Source organism: Saccostrea cucullata, unplaced genomic scaffold, assembly GCF_032062105.1.
Source record: "Saccostrea cucullata isolate Sc308-1 unplaced genomic scaffold, CSIRO_AGI_Scuc_v1 ctg1130, whole genome shotgun sequence".
In the NCBI taxonomy this organism is placed as follows: domain Eukaryota; kingdom Metazoa; phylum Mollusca; class Bivalvia; order Ostreida; family Ostreidae; genus Saccostrea; species Saccostrea cuccullata.
The window spans coordinates 61,152-88,600 of record NW_026937409.1 but is presented as its reverse complement, the minus strand read 5'-3'; the positions used below and the strand labels follow the sequence as shown (position 1 = coordinate 88,600).

Sequence of the window (27,449 nt, the reverse complement as noted above, 5' to 3'; positions counted from 1 at the left end):
ATAATAAATATTAATGAATTTTCAATTTTTACTCATTCCTCCTTTACATACTACATCAAAATCAAAATGCCTGAAGACAAAATATTTTCAAAATCTGAATTTTAATCACATTTTCGATACTGACTTCAGATACATGTATCATTTGAAATGAAAGACCTTGGATTCACTAACTGGCAGCAATATTTTTGCTTTCAACATTAAAATCATACATAACATCAATCCAATAACAGTCGTACAAGTAACCATCAACAGAAAAAAAAATCTAAGAACAGTCACTGTCATGTAAAGTCATCCACTTTTATACTTAGTGTGGCCTCTGGACGTTTTTTCTTTTCGCTAAAATCAAAGTCCCCCGTTTTTCGGTTCTTCTTTTCTTCTCTTCTGTAAAAAGAATAAAACACAGAAATTCAAACACAAAATGAACACAAAACTTCAATGTCTAATTACCTGGATTTAATTACTATATTTGGGAGTACTTAACTTGCATGCACAGCATAATACTAGCATCTGTGGTATGCTGTGCATGTACATGTATTACATTTAAATTAATAATATAATTTGTTTGTAAGAACTTAATTTCCTATTACACATGACAATCTTCTCACAAAAAAATTATTCTGGCATATATTTTTCTTGCATAGAGCAATAACCAAAATTTGTTGTTTGCTTATAAATACATGTACCACATAATAATTAGGTCACCTGAGTAACTCAGGTGACCTATTGCTATCCGTTTTCGTCCGTCGTCGTGCGTCGTGTGTCGTGCGTCGTGTGTCGTGTGTTAACATTTGAACATTTTCAGCTTCTTCTCTGAAATCACTGAACCAATTTCAACCAAATTTGGTATACAGTATCTATGGATGGAGGGGAACAAAAATTGTGAATTTCATGGTCCCCGCCCCCCTGGGGCCTGAGGGGTGGGGCCAAAACCACTAAAATTATTGCAATCTTTAAAAATCTTCTTCTTTACTTCTGGACATCAAGCAGGCAAACTGTTGGCATGAATGTAATGAGCATTGAGTCCTCTACCAAAATTGTGAAATTCATGGCCCAAGGGTCAGGGGTTCTAGTGCTAGGGCGGGGCTCAATAGATTATATAGTGAAAATGCATTATTTCTTTGAAAATCTTCTTCTCTGCTCCTGGGTATTAAATAAACTAACTTAGCACATGGTTATGATGAGCAAGAGTGCCTCTTCCAGATTTGTGAATTTTATGGCCCCAGGGTTAGGGGTTCTGGTGTAAGGGCGGGGCTCTATAGATTATATAGTGAAAATGCATTATTTCTTTGAAAATCTTCTTCTCTGCTTCTGGGTATTAAATAAACTAACTAAGCACATAGTTAAGGTGAACAAGAGTATCTCTTCCAGATTTGTGAATTTTATGGCCCCAGGGTCAGGGGTTCTGGTGTTAGGGTGGGGCTCTATAGATTATATAGTGAAAATGCATTATTTCTTTGAAAATCTTCTTCTCTGCTCCTGGGTATTAAATAAACTAACTTAGCACATGGTTATGATGAGCAAGAGTGCCTCTTCCAGGTTTGTGAATTTTATGGCCCCAGGGTTAGGGGTTCTGGTGTAAGGGCGGGGCTCTATAGATTATATAGTGAAAATGCATTATTTCTTTGAAAATCTTCTTCTCTGCTTCTGGGTATTAAATAAACTAACTAAGCACATAGTTAAGGTGAACAAGAGTATCTCTTCCAGATTTGTGAATTTTATGGCCCCAGGGTCAGGGGTTCTGGTGTTAGGGTGGGGCTCTATAGATTATATACTAGTGAAAATGCATTATTTCTTTGAAAATCTTCTTCTCTGCTCCTGGGTATTAAATAAACTAACTAAGCACAAAGTTATGATGAGCAAGAGTGCCTCTTTCAGATTTGTGAATTTTATGGCCCCAGGGTTAGGGGTTCTGGTGTTAGGGCGGGGCTCTATAGATTATATAGTGAAAATGTATTATTTCTTTGAAAATCTTCTTCTCTGCTCCTGGGTATTAAATAAACTAACTAAGCACATAGTTATGGTGAGCAAGTCTATCTCTTCCAGATTTGTGAATTTTATGGCCCAAGGGTCAGGGGTTCTGGTGTTAGGGTGGGGCTCTATAGATTATATAGTGAAAATGAATTATTTCTTTGAAAATCTTCTTCTCTGCTCCTGGATATTAAATAAACTAACTAAGCAAATAGTAATGATGAGCAAGAGTATCTCTTTCAGATTTGTGAATTTTATGGCCCCAGGGTCAGGGGTTCTGGTGTTAGGGCGGGGCTCTATAGATTATATAGTAAAAATGCATTATTTCTTTGAAAATCTTCTTCTCTGCTCCTGGGTATTAAATAAACCAACTAAGCACATAGTTATGATGAGCAAGAGTGCCTCTTCCAGATTTGTGAATTTTTTTGGCCCCAGGGTTAGGGTTTCTGGTGTTAGGGCGGGGCTCTATTGATTATATAGTAAAAATACATTTATTCTTTGAAAATTTTCTTCTCTGCTTCTGGGTATTAAATAAACTAACTAAGCACATAGTTATGATGAGCAACAGTGCCTCTTCCAAAATTGTGAATTTTTTTGCCCCAGGGTTAGGTGTTCTGGTGTTATGGCGGGGCTCTATTGATTATATAGTAAAAATACATTAATTCTTTGAAAATATTTTCCTTTGCTCCTGGGTTTTCCTTTGCTTCTGGGTTTTGTGCCAATGATCCAAGTATACATACATTTATGATGAAGAATGGTGTATCTAGCACAGTGGTTTTTTATGCCCCCAGAGTCAGAGGGAGGGGGGGGTTACATAGTCTGAAAATAAATGAATGCTTTGAAATCTGCTCTTTGGTATTAATCAACCATTTTATGACAACATTTTCAAAATTTTGAAATACTGGTATGTGGCCCATGGATCAGTGGTTCCTTTAGGGTGAGGTACACAACTGGGTATAAAATGGAAGTGCATTTTCTTTTTGTTACTCTGATCTACCTCTGGGTATTAAGTAAATAGAGTAAGCTAAGTTAATAATTATGATAAGCAATGGTGCCTCTTTCAAAATTGTAGATTGTGAATTGAATTTCATGGCCTCTGGTTTAAAACACAAACCAAATTTAATTGTTTGAAAGTTGTTACACAATACTCAGGTGACCTATAAGGCCCGTGGGCCTCTTGTTTTAGAAAATATGGTGTCCCGAATATTAAGTTATCTAGAGTTTTTTTGTATGCATATTTTTCTTCAGCACCAAGCAATAAAAGGTACCCACTCTTTCTTTTTGTCCTCAGCAATTCTCTGTAACTCCTCTTGTCCTCGTTCATCTTCCTCGGTACAAAAATTTTCAGGTTGGAGTGGGTCAAATTGTAAATTCTGTATCATAAAGGAAAACAAAGGCTATGTTTTCATACTCATATATTTGTATTGTTAGTAAATTTAAAAGGATTTTTTGGCTTCAGTGAAATTAAAGAATTGAAATTTGTACTTTTCTGATAAAAATACATGCTCAGATTAACTGTACACTATTCACTTATATAAGACGTCTAAATAAACATTTCACTCTCAATTTAATATAATAATTTTGAAGTTATTCTAAGTTACATGTAAGCTCAGATCTATCCTACTGAATCTGCAACATTATACAGTATATAGAAGCTTACCTTCACCCCTAAAACATCCCCATCTTGGATGTAATAAGGGGGCTGCCTTAAGTTAGATTTTTGTGGAGTCTTTTTCCTCCCTCCTTTCCCAGGAGATTTCTAAAAAAAAAAAACAGGTAAAACTTTTTAAAACCCATCAAATCTTCTTGGTGGATCTGTGAACTTACAGACCAGTCCAGATGCCCATTTTACAAAAGAACTTCTGATAAAGACCAAAAACTTAACTTGTTTGTAAAAATTTTGCAAAATTATTCAATCTGTTTAAAATTTGCTAGCATAAAAAAATATCTTTCTACTTTACTTATGAAAAGATTAAAAATGTTATTTAATATGTAAATTAGAAAGTTATAAGCAGAATTAATTTTTGATGCTTAAAATAGCAGTTCATTTTGCATTGAGTTTTCAATTCATTGAAAAGACAAAGATTTTTAAGAGTCACCTTCTGATTTTCCTTGATGATGAGCCATTCATGCTTCTTAGGAAAATGTTTCGCCACTAAAATGTGCTCCACAGGAATAAGGAGCAGGTCAGCTATTGTCTGCTTAAGGCTGTGTGCTGTGGCCCCCTGGGATACATTCCACACCACTTCCTGTCCGGCAGCGTAGGTTTTCGTCTCTGGAATTCTCTGTCGAATTTCTAAAACAATGTGATTGGCACTGGAAATAGATGTACACATATTATCATTGAGGTTTTTGTCTCCAGAATTCTCTGTCGAATTTCTAAAACAATGTGGTTGGCACTGGAAATAGATGTACACATATTATCATTGAATAATTTTCTCCAGAATCTGTCTATTTAGGTGAATACAATACAGAGTAAAACATGCTTATAACAAAGTGCCAAGGATGGACAATTTTTCCTCATTATAAGCGTAATTCGTTATATCTGTCTTGCTAACAATATATAGTAAAGTCATTGGGAATTAAAATCACTTTGCTGTAAGCGTCAATTTATTATAAACAAGTTCCTTATAACTGTGTTTTACTGAATACATTTATAAGATTGCATAATGGAATCTTCATTATAGGACATCAATAATATTAACACATATTATATCTCTGACACAATGTCTTACCTTAGGTCTTCTTCTTGAGGCAGCACCTGAACACCTAACTTCCTACAGGACTGTAATCGCAGTTTTCTACAAGGCATAGATTTAATATTCTAAAATCCCAAGCTAAGCTTCACAAATATGACCTTCCCTTAAATTTAAAAAGAGTTCATTTGTAAAATTTGGGACAGTCCTATGTAAAATGTGGGACAGTCCTTTGTGAAATGTGGGACAGTCCAATGTGAGATATGGGACAGTTTGATGTGAAAAATGGGACAGTCCTATGTGAAATGAGGTACAGTCCTATATAAAATGAGGTATAGTCCTATGTGAAATGTGGACAGTCCTTTGTGAAATGTGGGACAGTCCTATGTGAAATGTGGCCAAGTTCTTTGTGAAATGTGGGACAGTCCTATGTGAAACTTGAGACAGTCCTATGTGAAATGAGGTACAGTCTTATACGAAACTAGTGCTAATTGTAACGGGAACCGTTACAGATGTTCCCCAAACGCTCCCCAACTCCCTTTCGGTGCCATATTCCCTGTAAGCTTCATAAAATAAGACAAACTCTGTGCATTTTTGACTTTAACAATGTTTTCCCAGAAGGATACCAATTATATTCAATTTTTAGCATTGCACCCAAGCGCATGTGAATGCATGTGCGTTATGACCATATCATCTTGTCTACACTATTTACATATTTTAATATACTATATATTAAAGCATTCAGTCCAAAAGTATTTAAAATCACTCATTCAAGAGTATTTTTAAATACACTCGTTTCAAATGCACGCACGTGCGTGCACGTGCATGATGATCATACCTTCTTGTAGGAGTCCCTTACATCTATCTATGTTCTAAATCCCATCCTCTTTGGTTGAAAAACAAGGGAGTTGTAGCCATTTAAAGTTTCAGCCAATCAGATTGCAGCACACGTGCATGCGCGTAATTTCATGATTTTTTTTAATATCGTTTTGTAGGATATCCTAATGCATGACTATATTTTAAATTTCAAAGAATTTCGTCTTAAAACAAAGGAGAAATAGCCATTTAAAGTTTCAGCCAATCAGATTGCAGCACACGTGCATGCGCGTGATTTCATGATTTTTTTTCTATATCATTTTGTAGGATATCCTAATGCATGACTATATTTTAAATTTCAAAGAATTTCATCCAAAAACAAAGGAGATATTGCCATTTAAAGTTTGAGCCAATCAGCTTGCAGCACGTGCACATGCGCATGCTTTCATGAAAATTCTTATATATCATGCAGTAGATCTTCATAATGTAGGACTATGTTCAAAATTTCAAAGGATTATGACAAGAAACAAGAAAGTTATTGAGATTTTAGTTTCAGCCAATCAGAGCAAAGCGCACGTGCATGCGCGTGAGATCTTGCTATTTTGACCATGCTATCTTGTCTATACTACTAATGTATCCTTATATTATGAGTTTCAAAAAATTTCATCAAAAAATAGAAAAGTTACGGCAATATCCATTATATTGGTAATTTCACCTGTTGCACATGCGCGCTCTTGCAAGCACGTGCGCGCAAAATGACCTTTGTTTGGCAACTCTACATAACATGCCTACTGACCCTAAAAAGGTTTCACCTAAGTCGGACGTGTAGTTTACAAGATCACTCGTGGACAAAATTTTCCCAGGAAGAAGAAAAATAATAGGAATAATAACTAGATACGATCTCGTTGCGAGCAACGAGTGGGTCTTCCGTTCGATTCTTGATGAGATGAGATTAGATTTTGATTGAGATTTTCATTCTAAAATAATGATTTTTTTTCATAATCTGTAAAAAGACATCGAACAATAAAGACTTCTAAAATCGACTTTTGGCACCTCACGGCCCTTAAAATTAAGGATCAGCCCTTCTTTCTTCATATCATTTTAAAACTCTCAGGATAATGAACACTTTTTGTTCAACAACTATTCAGAGATTCATTTTTGTTTTCGAGTTATTCGCAAAAGAAATATTTAGGGGCCAACCCTTCAACTCCCTACTGGGGACGTTTAGCGAAAAATGAAAGGTTGCATATTGTTCAGAACATGATTTTGAACATCTTTTTTTCAATATTACTTGTCTAAATATTTCTCACTTTCAAGATATAAAGCGTCAAAGATTTAGCATTCTGGCCCCTTGTGGCCCCTAATTATATAAGATACGACATTAAAATCATAATATACAGTTGTAGATTGTTGAGTTAAACATTTTAGCTTCAGTAATGTATAACAAAATATTGACTGTAAAAGAGTTATCGAAAAAAGACTTTAAGCCCCTTTTGGCCCCTAATTTGAGTGCCCAGCCCCTTTTTCTGGATTTCATCTTGGAGCTCTTAGGATTTTGAACACTTTTTGTTCAACAACTATTCAGAGATTCTTTTTCGTTTTCGAGTTATTCGGAAAAGAAATATTTAGGGACCAGCCCTTTAACTCCCTAATGGGGACGTTTAACGAAAAATGAAAGGTTGCATATTGTCCAGAACATGATTTTGAACATCTTTTGCTCAATATCACTTGTCAAAGTATTTCTCACTTTTGAGATATAAAGCGTCAAAGATTTAGCATTCTGGCCCCTTTTGGCCCCTAATCATGTATTTTACGACATTAAAATTATAATATATAGTTGTAAAATGTTGAGTTAAACATTTTTGCTTCAGTAATGTATAACAAAATATTGACAGTTAAAGAGTTATCGGAAAAAGACTTTAAGCCATTTTTGGCCCCTAATTTGAGTGCCCAGCCCCTTTTTCTTGATTTCATCTTGGAGCTCTTAGGATTTTGAACACTTTTTGTTCAATAACTATTCAGAGATTCTTTTTCGTTTTCGAGTTATTTGCAAAAGAAATATTTAGGGGCCAACCCTTCAACTCCCTAATGGGGACTTTTAGCGAAAAATGAAAGGTTGCATATTATTCAGAACATGATTTTGAACATCTTTTGTTCAATATTACTTGTCAAAATATTTCCCACTTTCGAGATATAAAGCGTAATTGATTTAGCATTCTGGCCCCTTTTGGCCCCTAATCATGTATTATACAACATTAAAATTATAATATATTCTTGTTAAATGTTGAGATAAACATTTTTGCCTCAGTAATGTATAACAAAATATTGACTGTTAAAGAGTTATCGAAAAAAAAATTTGTAGCCCTTTTGGCCCCTAATGTGATGAGTCAGCACTTTTTTCTTGATATCATTTTGAAGATCTTGTCATTCTGCACAAATATTGCGCAGTATGTTTTAACAAAATAATTACACTTTTAAAGATATGATGCAAAATGTCTTAAAAATCAGTCATGAATCGTGTCCTAAATTTTGACCCCTATCGAGCTTCCATACTAGGCACTTCCGGGAAATATCCTGACCCAGGTGCAACATGGCAACATGTCCTCTATCATCCCTGAAAATTTCAGCTTTCTAGCTTGAGTCGTTTTTGAGTTCCATCACAGACAAGGAGGTCCTCTAAATTTGGATCAAAGGGCGATAACTTCCGACCGGAAGTGAATTTCAAAAAAACGAAGAAAACGTATAAGGTTTAGATAAAGATACATCTTCTCTGAAAATTTCAAGTAAATCGATCGAGCCATCTCTGAGAAATCTTCTGCACAAAAATTGTAAGAAGAAAAGGCAAGAATAATAATAAAAGTGAAAAAGAAACAATAGAATAATAGAAGGGTCTTCCGCTGAAGACGGAAGACCCTAATAATAATAAGAAACAGAGTAAAAACAATATGTTCCCCAACTTCGTTTGGGGAACATAATAAGGTACAGTCCTATGTGAAATCTTGGACAGTCCTTTGTAAAATATGGAACAGTCCTATGTGAAATTTAGGACTGTACACCTCAGATGGCCCGCTGCACATAATGTCTCTCATTAACTGCCAAAAGCAGTCTTCAGAGGGTTTTGCACCACATGTGCAATATGCAAGCAAATCATCACAGGTCTGATTAAAATATTTGATGCTATTTTTAAACTTGATGAGCAACATTTCACTTTTAATCTCTATAGATATTTACAAGTACATAGTGCAATCAGGAAGATATATTCTGAATTTTAAAGCACATTTAAAATGCTTTGCAAGACAAAAGTATTACAATCATTCAATTGTTAAACTGAATTATAAAGTTAACATCCTCAAACAGCATAGCATTAAAGAAAGAAACATTTATCTTAATTAATAGTTTAAAAAAATCAATAATTCAACATTAATTTAACATGCCACTTTACTAATTTTTTTTTTTTACCTCAATGTTTGAGATGACCCCTTAAGCACCGTAGTTAGCAGTCCATCTTCTACGACCCTGATCCTTAAAAACTCCACCATAGGCACCCCAAGTTCAGCAATAGTTGGCAAGGTCATGACCTGCTGCTTAAGGTCATCCAATGTAGAGTCCAAGGACACCTGTACCTCCCCTATATGGAGAGCTCCTTTTTCTTTATCAGGAGTAACTTCCCCTGTGGAAGTATTCCAAAGATCTGTGTGGTGAAAAAACAATAAAGGATTGAAGTGAAATCTAACATCCATTGTATACATGCAGATATAAAATAAGGACTTTTCTTTGATGAATAAGAAACTTCAGATGGCCCACTGCACATATTGTCTCTCACTAACTGCCTCAGAGCAGCTAAATCAGAGAGCATGCACCACATGTGCAATATTGCAAGCAAATCATCATTAGTTTTAAACATCTTTAAAATTCCACATCATACTTTGTTCAATCACCTTTTAACATTTCCACTGAAGTCATTTTACATGTACTAACTTTTAATGTTCTCAGTTTTATGGATTTATACTTTACATATTCTTATGGAGAGCCAATACAACTGTGAAGATGTGCTTACTCTGAATTCCTGTGGACAGCCATGAGAGAAATCCACCCTTGCTGCTCTGTTGTACAGTGTGTAACATTGGATACAGCCAGATCTCTGGACAGATAAACCCCTAATAAAAATGATCAGTCTTAAATCAGTTCTACTTTAAATTCCCCAAGGAAAGATTGTACCTAAACCCTGAAAAGTATAAGCTTGAGGATATCTTTCTGTCATATCAACTTACCCCGTCCATCAAATAAATCTCTCGTTGCTATTTTTTGAAAGAATTTGATACGGATTTTTGTATTTTTTTTGTCATTGGAAACTGTTCCCATACTCCATCTGATATATCAAGACATCTTTGGTTGAAAAATTCTCAGATGAGACATAAATCATATTATCAATTCATAATTTGTTGACATGAAAAACTAGTCTTATTTTTTGGCTTTAACTATGACCTTTGAACAATTAAACTGGTCCTCCTACCTTTGGTGGTAACCTCCCCTTCTCCAGGATCAACAAATCACCATCTCTCACCAGACTGTGTTCTAATGTTGACTCCGGGTCGTTCAGTATGTCTGCTGCCTCCCCACACCAATTTGTTTTACGCAGGTGCCAGCTCTGGTCTGAAGGAAAATATGACATACATTTAGAAGCATTCATCTATTTTAGGTAACTTGCATTACAGTACATTCCTATTTAATGTGAGTAGAACTTGATATCTAGAAATGATATGCAGATATCAAATAGTCAGAATATGAATTCACAAGGGAAGACTTTTGTTTTTCAGCTTTAATTTTTTTTCGCAATTTCATTTTGTTAGTGTTGGTTCACAAAAATAAACAGCAACAAATTCCTCGTGTATACTTTAGAATTTACAATACTGGAACAAGTTTTCTCCACTCTCATGCTTTGTTCATCATTATTCACATTAAAGTTGTGAAGTAAAATAATGTCACAGTGCGAATAAACTCAAAATCAAACAAAATATTACCTTCCACCTTCAGTCTGTTTAACACACAGGTCAAACAATCTTCTACGGTCTGATTTCTGTTGACCAACATTTCTACCGTGTCTGTCAGTCCTAGCTCCGAGCCATCGGTTGTGATGTTGATAGTTATCTACGGACAAAATTAAAGCAGGCATTATTACATACAAATCTGATAAATCTGAGCCATAGGTTGTAATGTTGATACTGTAAATCTGGAAATTTTTGCTGTAGATAAATTTTTAGCATATTTGCGAGGTCATTGCATTCGGAAAAAAATTTTTCTTAAAAATAAATCACCAATAAGAAAATGTAAACAAAGCAGTGGTCATTCGCAAAATTTTGAAATGTAAAAATATAATCGACAGCATTTTGACCCGAATTTGCAAAATAAAATCAACGTAAAAATTTCCAGATTTACAGAAGTTATCTAAGATGTGAACAAAATTAAAATTAAAGTTTATGAAAACAAAATTACACAAAAATCTGATAAAACAGAAAGAAAAAATATTATAGCATTGTGAAGTTTTTACATGGGTCATAATGCCTCAAAACCACAATTCCATTTAATTTTAAACACTAAGCTGGCTTTTTTGATAGCCATTGAATGTCTTAAATACACTTAAAGCATGCTATATATACATTTTATTTACTGCGGAAAAAAATATGATGTGTACATAACATAAATAAATCTCTCACAGAAAAAAGTACAGTTTTTCAAAGAGCTAAAGTCTACTGGTTGTAACAAAGATGGGAGTGTCCACAGGCCTTCATAGCTCACCTGGTTAGACTTTGGGGCCTGCCCCGGTTCTAGGACAAGTTTGGAGTCTTTACTTATTCCTGCTTCTGACAAAGTTAACTCTTCACATACTGCAAAAGAATTTATAAACAATTAATTTGTATTTAAATTATTAATGAACACTTAACTAGGTCATGATAGAAAAGATGATTCAAGTTCATAATTTATCAGTCTTCACAACAAATTTACCATCTACTTTGAAAATCACTTATTTTTGTGGGATAAATTTTTCCTGGTTTGAGGAATTTGAATTTTGCAGTTGAAGGAATGTTAAGAGTTGTTCTTCATATGGATTTTTTATTTTACATTTCATGGAGGACATAACTCTCAGGATTGATTGATTGATTGTTTACTGTTTAACGTCCCTCTCCAGAATATTTCACTGATATGGAGACGTCACCATTGCCAGTGAAGGGCTGCAAATTTAGGCCTATGCTAGGCACTTACAGCCTTTGAGCAGGGAGGGATCTTTATCTACCACACCTGCTGTGACACGGGGCCTCGGTTTATACGGTCTCATCCGAAGGACCGCCCCATTTAGTCGCCTTTTACGACAAGCAAGGGGGTACTGAGGACCTATTCTAACCCGGATCCCCACGGGGATAACTCTGAGGAAACAAAACGAAAATTAACAGTTACTACACTTTCTTTATAATCAAGTTTTGTCAAAAGATAAAGAAAAGGATGAAAAGTGAATACACGAAAAAGTCAGATCAAATGACAATAAATCTATAGACAGAGATTTTTACATGGTGATTTGAGTCCAAGGGTCTCATGTTCTACACGCAGTCTACCCCCATCTTGAATCTCATGGAGCATGAACTTTGACACAGCCAATGCTTTCAGAAGGGAGACAGACTATAAATAGAACAGAATCAGGAAAAATAAAAGTTAAGTCTGAAATCAAGAGTATAAATACTTGTACATATACATGTAGTAACAAAAAATATGAATTGGATTAAATATTGATCAAAGCAGTATATGCTTCAGGTGGAAAAAGAAATTTTTGCTTCATGCTTTTATTATACCAAAGGCACAAATATCTTAAAACTATTATAACTTGGACATTTTAATTACATTTGTGGGCAAAGCTTCTATTGTAGAGTTACAATATGTATATAAGATATAGAAATTTACATCTGTAGGCTATGCCTTTACAGTAGATACAGATATAGATATTATAAAGAAATTTACATCTGTGGGCAGTGCTTGCAATTGAATACTTTCTCTGGGCCCATCTCCTCCCTATGATAAAGCAGAGTAAAATATGATTATAGTGAACATGCTAAAATAAGTCATTCATGTTTAGGCTGGATAAAATTGAAATTACAGTTGTCAGATCCCATCCATTTTGATTAAAAATCCTTGATTAAAGCATTTTAATTTCATATGTATTCTGAGTTTTCATGATCTATATATGAATATATAAAAAATTGCCTGTAGTATGTCCTACAAATGAAAACTGACAATTTTTTCCCATCTCATCAACAAAATTACAGGCTGATCAGTCAAAACTTATACTAACCTGGCACCTATTTTCTACGCTAACTGAAAATTTGACATTGACAGGTATATTTGTTGGACGGGCAATTCTGAAAATGGAAGAGGAGCCCTTTATAAACAATACATTGAGTATTTAAAAAATTCATAAAAAGAATAATTGAAGACTAGCTGACAGTAAAACTAAATGATAATCTTACTGTTCTGATTCCTGGATAAGAAACAATTCTGATCCATTGGTTAACTTGAGTTCAGCGATGGATTTGGACATTTCCTCGGATGTAAATGCTAGCAACTTTTGTTCTCCTGAAATTATAAATTTTATTAATGCCATTACTCATAATACCCCTGGTACATGTTTTAACTTCTTCATATGTATTTCATTTTTAATATCTGTTTTAGTCAATGCCATTACATGTACATGAAAATTCATGAAACATTGAATTGTACTCTGATGGTAGGAAACAAAACCCTCAAATCTCTAGAGTACGATTCCAGTACACATGGTAGAATCACATTAGCCAATGAAATACTGGCATATATATACATGTATTTCCTCCTCAAGGATGAGATACAGGTGCCTATGGAGCAATTTGCTACTATGCTACCAAAAAGATATTATCATTGAGTACCAGAATATTTTCAGGAAAGCTCTTCTGGAAGTACCGTATACTGTACACCAACTTTTATTCGCATGCAAGAAATTTTCGCGAAGTTCGCAAGGGCCTCGTCATCGTGAATATTTCTCGCCGTGAACCAGTCCTTCAAGTCTCTGTGTCTTTTAACAACAGATTAAAAAAAGGTTTGATCGCGAAAATTTATCGTCGAACTAGTTTTACCCCAGTAAATCGCAAAATAAAGTCGTCGCGAATAAAAGTTGGTTTACAGTAATTGAAATTTTTAGCAAGGATTTAATTTTGGCATTATTAGCAAGGGTGCTGACATTGCTAAAATTGAATATCGCTAAAAAATAATTGCGTATTATTTGTAATAGCTTCATTAGTGAGCATTTTAAAATCGCTAAAATTACTTCTTGCTAGAAATAAAATACTATATTTTAAGGACAAATCACTAAATTTGCGTCTTGCTAAAATTTCCACTTATACGATATTTCACATGCAGCATTACTTCTTCCAAATGTTTCAATTTGAAAAGCGAGTTAAATCAAGAAGGGCTCTTTTACCCATGGAGCCTGAGGCAATATTTTTGATTTCGCCACCAACCTTTTATTTTATTTTAAATCTTTGATCCTTTCACATATAGAATTTGCGTACTCACCTTTCCCAACTAATCTCTGCATGGTGACAGAACTCGGGTAAAATAGATATTCAGCACAGGCTATGTCCAATACATCAGTCAGTAGCATATTCTTGGGAAACCCCCTGGAGAGGGAATCCCCCTCAGGTGGAGTTATATTTAGCAGGATGGGTTCAGTTTCTTCACCTACAGCCACAGTTACTCCATCAACCTGCACAGTAAAACGTTACCTAGGTACATCGTTTATTTCCTGATTTACATGTAAGATGAATGGTTTATAAGAGAGTGAAATAAAAAAATTTCAAGACTTAATTTTTCTTACTGGTTATAATTCAATCATGAAAAATAAGTATGTATTCAAAAAAAAAAAAATAATAAAATAAGGAAAATGTCATAAGAGGATAGCATAAATATAGCATTCCACGTCTGTAACTTGATTATCTTACTGTCCGCCCATCCCAGACAAACAGTGAGGCTTCATCCCCCACTCCCAGGCTTTGAATGGTCACATCGTCTGAACCTGAAAATTAACAATGACATATACGTAAAATACAGATTCCAGGATCATATTTCCTGTGTACAAAGTATCTGAGAGATAAATAAAGATTTTATTCAAATGATGAATTAGTCAAATGGGTGCCACTTTACCTGTAAGTTTAGAGTAGAGATGGTATCCAGAGGGTAGCTCTTTCATTGTGTGAATCACAAAGTTCTCTGGCACCAACTCTCCTCCTATCTAAAACATGCCATTAATGATAATATACTGATAGTACCTTGAATGACATCCAGTCAAACCTCTTTATCTTGAACTAAAAAGGACAAAAAACTCAAGATATATCCTGGATAAAATACCTTAAGAATTGGAATTAAAACTTCCATACCCATGGTATTAGAGATATAAGTGTTTAGATTCCAAAGTCATTTAAAAATCTTTGGAAAATTCAACATTTTGAAAAAACTAATAATAAAGCTAAACCTTTCTTACTGAAATACACATGTATTACAAAGGTTTTTAGTTGAAATTTTGGCAAAAAAAAAATCTGAAAATCCACTACAATATTGTTATAAATGACTCCCCCACCACATAAACTTTCTGGACACCACCTATCAATATTGAATCCATTACCTGCCCCTATTTACCTCCATAACTGCTATCAGGAGATCTGCCAGACTCTGTCGACGATCTAGTTCCAGGGGGAGGTAGTTAGACTGGGGGTCTTGTGGTTGGAGGGCCCCATTACTCTCCATGAACCAGGCCGAGAAGTGGAGACGGAGATTTATCTTGTTCAGTTCAATCTCATAGGCCTCCCTGTGGAAAACAAGGAAAACAAATAAGCACTCATTTTTCCCAATTTTCATTACTTTCATTCTGCTGTTGACTTAAGTATGCATATGGAATTCTTGTATGGAGTTGTTTTTTTCTTAACTAGCCTCATGATATTACTGCAGCAGCACATGAGTTATCATAATGATTGTTAATTTTAGCTACCATTGTTGCTCATTTTTATCTTTGTGAGAATTTTTTTTTATTTCCATTTCATTTCATTCGATTTCCATTTCCATTTTTTTCCATTTCATTGTTTTTAAAATAAAGAATTGAAGTTATTTTGTAACAGGTAAGTTCAAGTGTGTTTTTTCTCATCAACACAGAAAATAAAATCTACATAGAAAAAAGCTTCATATAGTATCACAGCTTCAAATTTTAAAATAAATTCTTTGACAAACACTTTAATTTGATGTTTGAAAAATCCAAGACAAATATTTCCATTCAGATTAAAATCAAATCATGACAAACACAAATTCATGTTAAGCTTTCAATAGATTTGTATTATCTTTGATCAGCCCATTCCCCCTCCCCTCCCAATGTTACCTTTGTTTCTGTAGATCCTCATTTTCTTTTGTTACTTCCATAACTAAAGAAGCTGGTACAGCACTCATTGATGAAGCTGTAATGATTTTGAAAATTACAATAACATACAGATCAACATTAATATGCTGTAATGTATAATATCCAGCATGTCGAGTATATGGCAGAAATTAATTTATAATACAAGTTAGTTTAGACTTGCCTTAGCACACTTCTTCATATTCTGATTTGCGTGTAAAGGTTCAAGACATTAAACATTGTAATAGAATTAGCTGAAAATGCATTCTTCCAAAGGTGCTAAAAAGAATACACAGCCAAATATTATACAAAAGGAAAATCCACCAGCATATACATTGTGCCTTTCTATTTCAATTACCCTAGTAATAGTTAACAGAACATCTAGTAGTTAATATAAAATAACTAATGACAAGATCTCACCATTACATGACTGGTCAACGATTCGTCTGTAGAACAACATATAGGCGCTGGACTTTCCCGAGAACGTGCTCTGGAGTTCTTGTTCTCGGACGGGATGGACGTGGCTGTCATTGAAGTGGAACCAGCAGTACCCCGGGGCAGGGGGAGGGGATGGGGGCCTGGACAAAACAAAGGACATATAGCTGGCTAAGGTACACATGGAAAAATTGAAAAAAAGAAAAAAAAAAGAGTTTCTCCTTTACACAAATTTGATGAGCAACTCATGCTTTCCTGACTTCACAGGCACATGACGTTACTTATTTTTCTTTTAATAAAAAAATATACAATTTAATAATAAAAAAGAACCCTGAAAACCGCCATCTTTTTTCCTGAAGTAGGTCATCAAATTATGTGTCCATTTCAGTGACAAAAAAAAAATAAATTCCCTGCAACCATATATACCTGTAGATTTTTTGGGGTTGTCTCCTTACGGTGCAGCAGGAAGGCGCATTACACTTGCAAATATTGAAAATCACCTCGGGGAAACTCGACCTACTGCTTCAACTAATGGAATTTGAAATCGGATCAAAGAAGAACTTATCATCAATATGCTAATGAATTCCGTATTTTTCAGTTTTGTGGTGAACTTCACTCACAAGCGGGGTGTCATAATTTTTGAAATTTTAATGAATATTTCAATAGAAATGAAAAAAATGCAAAATGGGAAAAATAAAACACTTCTTATAAAAATACCTGTAAAGTATACTATATTAATCTAACAGGTCGTTGACAAATGTGAAACAATTTTGATAAAAGAGAGGTGGCCACTTTGAAAAAATCAATAACAAATCATCTAGAGTTAATTGAATCGTTTTCTGAAAACAATAGACTGCAAACCATCCAGTTATATATAAGTATATATATACATGACATATGCTTAATTGAAAAAGGAGAAGGATCACAAAAAAAGGATATTAATGAAATCATATAAGCCTGCGACATGTATATTATAATCTGTCAATAAGAAAAAAATAAAAATGTCGCCATGTCACTACTTTATTGCAATACATAAAATTGCAGATCTCAACATTCCCTGGGATAATTTTAGTGTGAACCCCCCCCCCCCTCACACACGTGCGTACATACTTATAAAGTCAATCTTCTGCACGGATATGCTGCTTCTTCAGGGCATCAATAATGACAGTGTTATTAATTATATTTAGTGCATGTAAGTAGGGTCTTACAACCAACTCAATTTGTACAACCAAAATGTTCATTGATCAGCTAGCATGATCAAAAAAATACAAAATGTAATCGTTTTATTAATCAAGATATATCGAAATTATTTTGAGAGAAATAAGAAATTTTACATGTATATTACGTTGTATTATTGTCTGAAATATTGTTTTTGGAATAAGTACTAACTTTCCACGGTTAAAAAATAAATCGCACAAATATATTGACCAATAAAAAAAGGGCTTTCCCTAATTTTCAAGTCGTGTGTACCACCTGCCCCCTTTTTGCGATTTCTTAATTGTTTGAAGCAGTAGGTCTTTCCTATTTTCAATATTTGCAAGTGTAATGCGCCTTCCTGGCTGCAGTGTCCGTAAGTTTAACCTTAAAGACTGGCTACAGAAAGAAAATGGTTGCAGGGATTTAATTCTGACGGAGTTTATATACATACAATTGATGACCTACTTCAAAAATCAAATATACAGGGTATTTGTTTATTATTCATATGTGTATATTTTTTTTATTAAAAGAAAAATAAGTAACGTCAGGTGCCTGTGCCTGACTTAACCTATTGAGTGTTTTTTGATTTTTTTTTTTTTTTTTTTGGAAGAGATTAAATTTATTTATCCAAAAAAGAACCCTGAAAACACATACTTTTTCACTGCCTGCAATGAAACAAAAGTTATACAAATTATGTGTCCATTTCAGTGACAAAAAAAAGAAGTACATGTACATCTAAATATATACCTGGATTTTTTGGGGTTGTCTCCTTCTGTGTTGGCAGTGTTGGGTCTATCTGTCTCCTTCTTTTGTGATGATATCACACTGGAGGACGTATATTGCTTCAGGCTAATGGAATTTGAGGACGGATCAAAGAAGAACTTATCATCATACTTCATAATGAACTGAAAAAAAAATATTTCAAGAACTTCACTCACAATGCCGGATATTTTTGTATACATGTACAAGTCAAACAAAGAAATAAACTTAATATCATTACAAGGAACAATCTAACAAAAAGTCCATCTACCAATTCAAATAATCTGAACAAATACGTCAGACAAATGTGAAGCTCTGTTTATAGAAGTCTTGGTGGCCACTTTGAATTGTGCATCCTTGATAAATTACCTTTGTAATTGAGCCATACTGTTTTCTGAATCTCTTATTCCACGAAACTCCAGTTTTCTTTGTTATTTCCTAAATTCAAGCACAGTTAAAAGATAAAAAAAAAAGAATTTAATATTAATCATCAAACTGCAAAATACATATTTCCAACATGAATAGCAAAAAATAAATCTTACCGCTCCCAGCTTGTCGACACTGAGACACTTGTCAGGAGCTTGGCTCAGTATGGTCTGCACAAGCTCAATAGGTGAGTCACACTCAATCACATCGAGCTGTCCCGACTCCGGGCTCCCAAGGACAGAAATGCTGCCTTCTTCTGGGGCCGTCCACACCCCGAGATTGTCCACGTCCCGTAAGTAGGCTGTGTAATGTCCCCCATGGGCCCCTCCTTTATGTACAACCACAGAGAATAACTCGTACAAATCTCTACCTTCTGACTGCAAAAAAATGAATATTCTATGTTTAATTATCAAGACAGACTCAGTACACCTGTATCTAATTATTCAAAAAGAAATTTTACATTCACCTTTGTTCACAATAGTCTAAGACTTTATAATGATGTACTAATTAGACCACACTGATAAAAAAAAATCATTATAAAAACTTACATGAAAAACTTCACAAGAAGATCAATATTTGTTAATTTTAAGGTGTGTACCACCTGCCAGGTTTTTACTTAATTTATTTGAGACAAAACTTTCCTAGATAAAACTAAGGGTCATTATTTTGCTTGTACTTGCACAATTAAAAGAAAAATTTGTCTATTAAATTCTAATACTTGTACATGTATACATGTAATTTTGCATGCAACGAATATACAGTATTTGTATGCTATCATAAATTACCTTTTCTTCATAAGGAGACATATCTAGTTGTGTTGGGAAGACAAATTTTCCGGTCTCCTACAAAATAATTTACCATTATTACAGAATTATACAGTAATTTGACATATCATTCAACATGTTCTTTGCCATTAAATTATTCTTTTTTCCTATAATGTTTCTTGGATGCATATATTCATAGAATCACACATTCATTTTATTTAAGAATATTTAATTAACTTAAAATTGTTCTATAATTTTACAGAAGACAGAGGAAGACTATATTTTTACCTTGAATCTGTCCATTTTGATGAGATCAAAACTAAACCTCAGCAGGGAGAAGGTCAGAATCTGTGGCAGTGAGCGGAGCTTGGCTCCCTTTGTACAGAAAAAGAGTGGAATTTTTCAAAAAGCATTATTAAGACATAATTCAACAATTCCCTCCAAATGCTGAGAATCTATTAAAGCCACAATAGGTCACAGTCACAAAAATGTTTATTTTGTAGTAAATTTGAATTTACAATGCATTGGAGAAAACTCTATCATTTTAAAACAAGAAATTACAGAAATGTACAGGGAAATTTTTGCCCTATTTTATTCCCCCCCCCTTTCGCCTAACCTTGATTGGGCAAATTTAAAATGGGGTGAATTAAAAAAATACAGTATATTTTCTTAAAGAAAACTGTGATTGGGCGAATTTAAGATGGGGCAAAATTGTTTGCAAGTGTAAAAGGGCAAATAAAGCGGGGAAAAAATAACCCTGTATACAGTAATCTTCTTGTACTATACAATTTTATTTCTATGAAGCAGGACAGATTAATTGGAGCCATGAAGATACTCCATGTAATCTAGTTACCATCTCAACTTCGATCATTATCATAAATTATGTAAATAGATATCTTGTAATTTAAAAATGGTTTAAAGTAACAAAAAAAGTTTACTTTGATAAACACCAGTGCATACCTTTTTGGCATCCACCAGTTTATTACAATTTTCACATCGGTACTGATTCTTCCCCTCCATAGTTTCAGTTTCACAATAATAACTCCGTAACCCTGCCTCTAAGGACTCGGTACCACTCACAGAAATACTCAGGTCCAGAAAATCCTCCTGTTTAAACACATTTCACGATTCACCCAATCAATCTTACAATAAACTACAAACAAACTCAACAATATAATAGGGGCAGCTCAATCTATGTAATTACCCAGCATTAAATGTTCATTGATTTTATGAAAACAATCTGAGAAATAAAATTTTTTCTTAATTCTTAACTCTAAAAATAGCAATGTAGATACATCTCTCATAAACAAATATACTTTCAATTTTTCTAAGGATTAATTTGTGAATAATATTTTGTAAAATTCATTCAATTTTAAATTTTAGCTATCTGGTTCAGTTTAAAGCAGGTAAACCTTACAAGAAAGATGGTCAAGAATAAGTATACCAGTAAGTAAAAAGAAATTTTTTACCTCTCTTTCACTTATTTTCCCACATACTGAACAAACAATCTGAAAAATGAAGGATTGTGTTGTTATAAATTCCTTCTTTCAATCTATAAAATATACTGGTACACTATAGCTTGATACAGCTGTTTTATGAGGACAGATTTTACCTGGACTATAGCTCCAGATACCTGTTTGATGAGGTGACAATAAAAGTAAATTAATGATAGCTCCAACAGCTGTTTGAAAAGGTGACATATTTTAACTTGTTACTGTATGTACCTGATTGACTATAGCTCCGTGATACAGCTGTTTTATGAGGTGACAGATTTTACCTGATTGACTATAGCTCCGTGATACAGCTGTTTTATGAGGTGACAGATTTTACCTGATTGACTATAGCTCCATGATACAGCTGTTTTATGAGGTGACAGATTTTACCTGATTGACTATAGCTCCATGATACAGCTGTTTTATGAGGTGACAGATTTAACCTGTATGTACCTAATTGACTATAGCTCCATGATACAGCTGTTTTATGAGGTGACAGATTTTACCTGATTGACTATAGCTCTGTGATACAGCTGTTTTATGAGGTGACAGATTTTACCTGATTGACTATAGCTCCGTGATACAGCTGTTTTATGAGGTGACAGATTTTACCTGATTGACTATAGCTCCGTGATACAGCTGTTTTATGAGGTGACAGATTTTACCTGATTGACTATAGCTCCATGATACAGCTGTTTTATGAGGTGACAGAATTTACCTGATTGACTATAGCTCAGTGATACAGCTGTTTTACGAGGTGACAGATTTTACCTGACTGACTATAGCTCTGTGATACAGCTGTTTTAGGAAATGACAGATTTTACCTGATAAATAGACTATAATTTAAACATGTTATACAGCTGTTTTATGATAAATTTTACCTGATTGATATATTGATAATATAACATGTATAAACAAAAGAGAATGGGCAAATAATAAGAAATCACCTGATTTACTATAGCTCCGTGATACAGCTGTTTTAAGGTATTTTGACCTGACTGACTATAGCTCCATGATATCAGCTGTTTTATGAGTTGACAGATACTGTAAATGTATTACATTTAGCTCCGTGATACAGCTGTTTTATGAGATTCAATTTTCCTGAAGTATAGCTCCGTTTTGATACGCGCTTGATGAATGTGCTAGTTATAAATGTATGTACCAAGACATTTACTATAGCTCCGTGATACAGTTGTTTTATGAAAAATGCTGACAATAGAATTTTCCGCTAAATGTAATATAGCTGACATTCAAAAGAATATTTTACAAAAGGCAAAATCACAAATAAAAAAAACTATAGCTCCAGATACATCTGTTTTATGAGGTCTGATCAACATTTAACCTTAAAAAAAATATTGACTATGATAAAACAGCTGTTTTCTGAGGTTCAATTTTAATGATTACTATTTCTTTACAGCTGTTTTGGTCAAGAAATAGCTATCAGTCATTTCATTAGTGGACACACTGTTGGTTATATTACCTCATTATTTGTCCAACCAAAACTATCGGTCAGTTCTGTAGTGGACACACTCTGTTTTAGGAAGTGACAGAATAACTTCTGTTGACTATAGCTCCATGATACAGCTGCTTGATGAGTCAACAAAGCATTAATCATTAAACTCCTTATAGTTAATAAGATAAACAGATAAAAAAGATAAGCATTTCAAAGGAATATGAAAGATAATTAACAAGTAACCTGTTCCATACACTAACTTGTAAATTTTACAAGCTTTCATGATGCACTTCTTTCATGATTTTAACTTTTTAAAGAATTCACTTAAGCATATTGAGGCTATGACAGCCTTCCTGTTTAAATTCCTTTAGCAGTTTGATGAAATTGTTGATGTTGTTCATTACAAACTGATTGATTAGAACTAAATAGAAAATGATATTAAGTCTTCTAATGTTCTATCAATACTTGAGGGCTTTAACTCAGTACAAGCATCCAAGGAACTTGAAGTGGTTTAAATTGAAATCTTTTTCCAAATGCAAACTGTTTTTTGAAATTTACCTTTACACCTGCACTTCTATTGGCAAGACTACCCAACTCATTTTCACCAAGGCTAAACAATGCATCTGAAATTATAGTTTGATCTCACACAAACTAGAATAAAGAGCTTTTATTGTAAGCTTCCAATCAAGTATAATAAGTAAAGTCCATAAATTTTTTTTCTCATTGTATACATTGCATAACTTTTTGTTTTTGTAACAACTCCTGTGGCTACATTTATATATAATTTATTATATGTTGAATGCAATATAACAAGCAAACAAGCCCTGAAAATATTAATAACAGATTATAAGTATTTAGAAAACAAATATATTGCGCTTATAATACATAAATATAGATATGATTTACTTTATAATAATAGATCATAAAAATATTACATGTTATACCATGTTATACTGAATTTTCCCATATATTTCATGTAAAAAGAAAAGTAAGAGTTATGCCCCTTACTCCGGGTCATGAAAATGAGAAAATAAATTGAATCAGAACTATTACAGTAGAATGAATAGTTCACATATCTATATGATGAATAATATATGCACACACAATTACATGATTTAAAATAATTTATACCATTGTTTCTATGTAAAACTTTGGCCACCCATAAATAATGGGTCTTGATATACTCTCCTATTAAACAATAATTACACTCTATATACACTGCTGCATTACTGATGCTTTATTCCATATAAAGAATTTGATAATTAAGCTTGTCATAATGAAAAGTTTTTAACTCATTTATCTATATAATTACATTAAAAATCAAAGACGATGAATTATCGGGAAAATATAGGGGTAGATTTGATACAAACTTAGAATCTACACTACCTGAGGATGTTACCCCAGGTTTCATCTTTATCACAGTGTACTGATGTAAATATTTTTATAAATATGCCACCAAATTTTCATAATTCCCAACTCTCTCCCCTTGAATGGTCTATCCCTTCATTCAACAAACTTGAATCCCCTTCACCCAAGGATGCTTTGTGGCAAGTTTGGATATTAGAACTGGCCAATAATATTAAATACCCTCGATAATGTAAAGACTTTAGAACATAAGCAAAATTAAAAACCAAGTAGTGTTGTAATATTTTATTGCGGTGCACGTGATCAAAAAGCTCACTTGAGCCTTCGGCGTTGCGCGATTCTAAAAATAAAATATAATACGCATATGAAAATAACTAACATAATTAAAAAATTCACATAATAAAATAAAGAAAATATCATCTATCACATAACTAGTGTTAAATTATTTATGTAAAGGGCATGGTAATCAAGGAATCAATAAGGGCACTTTGTTATGCAAAAAGAACAATCTTTAAACTTTTGAAATAAAATGTATTAAAATGTCTTTATAAAGATTATATTAATCATTAATTTTTACATACTTTAACATTTTTAATTACCTTAGACCTTGCCTCTAATATCCTTTCAAACTGAAATCTTTATTTAAACAAGTAATTTAAAGATAAATTCATATATCTGTAAAATTTCATTAATTTTTTTAAAAATATCAACACAATTAGCACACCTGGGCTGACATGACATATTATTTAAAAAAAAAGGATGATAAAAAAGGCACATTTTCTCATCCATTTCTTTAATCAATTGGTCAAAAATAGCTATCAGTTACATTTCTTGACACACTGTTGGTATAATCTAGCTGAAACATTTGTCCAAAAATTATTAAAGTTTGGAGGTACACACTCTGTCTGTCTGACATCAGAAGCCGAGCGAATAACTTCTGTAGATGTAGAGGTATCACCCGTACCTGTCAACAAAGCAATTATTAAAGCAATGTAGTTAATAAGATAAACAGATAAAAAAAATTAAGCATTTCAAAGAAACATGAATCAGGGACCAACAGGATAAATTTTAAAACTGGTCTTCTCCCTCAATATATTTTGTTAGAAGTTTTGAAAAAACTCTGGCGCGCAATTAGCTTGACCCTCATTATAAATCTTTAAAATTTTAAAAGGGAACTATTTCATTGTTAAAAACTTAAATACATTGCAATATATTTTTTTGGTGCATCCTGTAAAAATAATATAAAGATAAAATATCCGATTTTTTCCCCAATTCAACAAGTGTTTTATTCTACAAAAAAAAAAAAAAACGAAAGAAAGATTTTAATTAGTAAATAATTTACAAAAGTTACAAAACAATGACTTTTTTTCATTTCTTGCATAATATGCACAGCTAACTTTTAAATTCTATCTTTTCTTTTTAAATTTTTAGGCTCATTGCATAGTCATAATTTTGTTACTTTCTCTTCAAAATTTGATTAATTTTTTTTCTGAAAAAAAAGTTTTGATGTACTACATACTGCATGCTGATTGAACTCGGTATATCAGACATGTAATTTCTTAAACGGACAATAACTCCACAAATTAACAGTAAAATATGTCTGTATTCACAGCATGAATTAATTATTTGGCAATAAAAAGATCTCTTCAACATCTTTGGCATGACATCGATAGCTGACCAGCTGTTTTGTGTCTGGTTGTGCATAACTTGTAGCAATTGGACTTTTTCATACCCTGTAAAATCTATCACAGTTAAAATATCACAATGCATTGGTCATTAGCAGCGAAACAGGTGCAAGTGCCCATGCTGTATACACATACATTTCAGCAGTAATAAAACAAGATTTATCAACTACTGAATTAAACAAATTTTAAGAGATTTTTAATGATTTTTAATAAAGGGGTTTGCAAATGTTAAGGCAACTTAAAAGCTATGCTTTCAAGATAAAATACAATGCGAAGTTTGGAAAATAAATAAATAAAAGTCATTGTATATTGGACAGCTTGATAAAGGAAGAGATAATGAACAAATTAAATGTAATTACACATGAATTACTATATAGTCTTGCAATATTTTGATGATGCAATTACTCCCTTCATGATATATGACATATCTTTGAAAAGTACCAGCATCACTGTTCAAAAATTCTTTTGAGTTTTGATTAATTTGTTGATGGTGTTCATTACACACTGATTCATTAGAACTAAACAGAAATTATATTTACAGTCAATAATGAAAATTTTTAATTTGGGGGTATAAAAATCATAGGAACTTGATGTGAAAATAAATTAAAATTGTTTTCCACATGCAAACTGTTTTTGAAATTTACCTTTACACCTGGACTTCTTTTGGCAAGACTACCCAACTCATTTTCACCAAGGCTAAACAATGCATCTGAAAATATAGTTTGAGTTCACACAATTACTCAGTAATGAAGAATTGTGTATTGGACAACTTGAATCCTTGATATAGGAAGAATAGAAAGGCCATATTTCTCACCATATTAAGTAAATCACCATTTTACTATTTTGGCTTGTGTTATATATTTATGATAAGATTGAAATTACTTATTTCTTTTTATGTGTCAGAACATGATCAAAATGAAATCAGTACCAGCATCACTCTGTGTTTGCTAAAAACTTTAGAAAAGAAGTATGAATGTTCCTAAGACAAGTACCTCTGAACTCGGTTGTAAAAAATAGTGTCTGTAACAGAGAATTTAGGTAACACGTGGCGCCTTGGTTGCTGATGCCACACAATCCACATTTTGCTCGTTTTGATGGTGGCTGAGGCAATCCGGGTTTTGACTGATGAAGTGCCGACTCGAACTGTTCCCCCTCTTCTGCGAAGAGTCCTTCAAGACCCAACATATCCTCTCTCTGTTTTACCTCTCACAACTGGTGGCATCTGTTTTAGCCTCACAATCTTAACTTAATTTATCTAAAATGCAATCTTTGATAACTCAGAAACTTGTGAAAACCAGAAAGGGAAACAAACCTGCATGGGTTTCATAACTTCCGGTAATGGAAATGATAAAATTTGAGTAAAAAGGGTACTTTAATCCGGAAAGATGTAAGTTGCCATAAAATTTTAGTAAGTCATGCACACTTACAGAGAATCAGAAAGTGGTACATTTAGTTCAAACTGCAGATGTCAGACTCGGAAAAAAATTTCAAAGAAATATTTTATTTATTTTACATTTTTAAAAGGGGGGATTGCAATTTAAAAGTGTGTAGAAATTTAGATTTTTGAACTAAAATATACGAAATCATTTTGAGTTTTGAAATTGAGACATTTTACCAAATGTATTAAAATTCTTAAACTCTATTTAATCAGTTTAGAAAGTTGAATTGTAATTAAAGTGTTACACGGACTCACCCAACAGTGAATGAGAAAAAGAAATAATAAGTCAACTTTTTTTTCCTCGATGAAAGATAATGTAAATAATTTGCAGATCCGTAAGGCTTAATTGTTTCAGTTCAAGGACACAAACATAACCAAAACAGATTTTTTTTTCACACACACATGTATAGACACAAAAGGGGGAGGGGCGACACATTTTTGAAGGACGACAGCCTAAATCACTTGGCTTTGAATAAATCACAGTTTTTTATGCATCAA

At 33.3% G+C, this 27,449-nt stretch overlaps 2 protein-coding genes across 2 annotated transcripts; both read right to left on the bottom strand.

Annotated features, from left to right (window-relative positions):
- Nucleotides 1-82: 82 nt before the first annotated feature.
- Nucleotides 83-21,343, bottom strand: LOC134248166 (ubiquitin carboxyl-terminal hydrolase 40-like; the record flags this gene model as incomplete). Its single annotated transcript, XM_062730592.1, has 28 exons — nucleotides 83-381; nucleotides 3,241-3,341; nucleotides 3,629-3,727; nucleotides 4,068-4,284; nucleotides 4,704-4,769; nucleotides 8,940-9,171; nucleotides 9,538-9,637; nucleotides 9,994-10,133; nucleotides 10,502-10,628; nucleotides 11,277-11,365; nucleotides 12,044-12,152; nucleotides 12,489-12,539; nucleotides 12,820-12,886; nucleotides 12,995-13,100; nucleotides 14,073-14,262; nucleotides 14,498-14,571; nucleotides 14,700-14,787; nucleotides 15,192-15,360; nucleotides 15,922-15,997; nucleotides 16,357-16,514; nucleotides 18,316-18,473; nucleotides 18,697-18,765; nucleotides 18,870-19,130; nucleotides 19,539-19,595; nucleotides 19,806-19,892; nucleotides 20,478-20,624; nucleotides 20,987-21,025; nucleotides 21,242-21,343. Coding segments are annotated over 28 exons (3,282 nt in total), but the record flags the coding sequence as incomplete, so codon positions are not given.
- A 1,138-nt stretch (nucleotides 21,344-22,481) lies between these two features.
- On the bottom strand, nucleotides 22,482-26,840 carry LOC134248148 (ubiquitin carboxyl-terminal hydrolase 40-like). Its single transcript, XM_062730558.1, has 4 exons — nucleotides 26,506-26,840; nucleotides 26,158-26,222; nucleotides 24,734-24,792; nucleotides 22,482-22,545 (listed from the first exon to the last, which is right to left on the bottom strand). Exons 1-4 carry the CDS (start codon nucleotides 26,696-26,698, stop codon nucleotides 22,482-22,484), a joined length of 381 nt encoding a protein of 126 aa, XP_062586542.1. The 5' UTR covers nucleotides 26,699-26,840.
- Between the last annotated feature and the right edge of the window lie 609 nt (nucleotides 26,841-27,449).

Excerpts from the sequence above, each read along its gene's own strand:
- LOC134248148 (XM_062730558.1), bottom strand. The coding sequence starts at position 26,698 with ATGTTGGGTCTTGAAGGACTCTTCGCAGAAGAGGGGGAACAGTTCGAG. Across the intron at positions 26,223-26,505 it reads TTTTACAACCGAGTTCAGAG|ATGCATTGTTTAGCCTTGGT; the intron begins GTACTTGTCTTA and ends CTATATTTTCAG. Across the intron at positions 22,546-24,733 it reads CGGCTTCTGATGTCAGACAG|ACAGAGTGTGTCCACTACAG; the intron begins ACAGAGTGTGTA and ends TCACTTCCTAAA.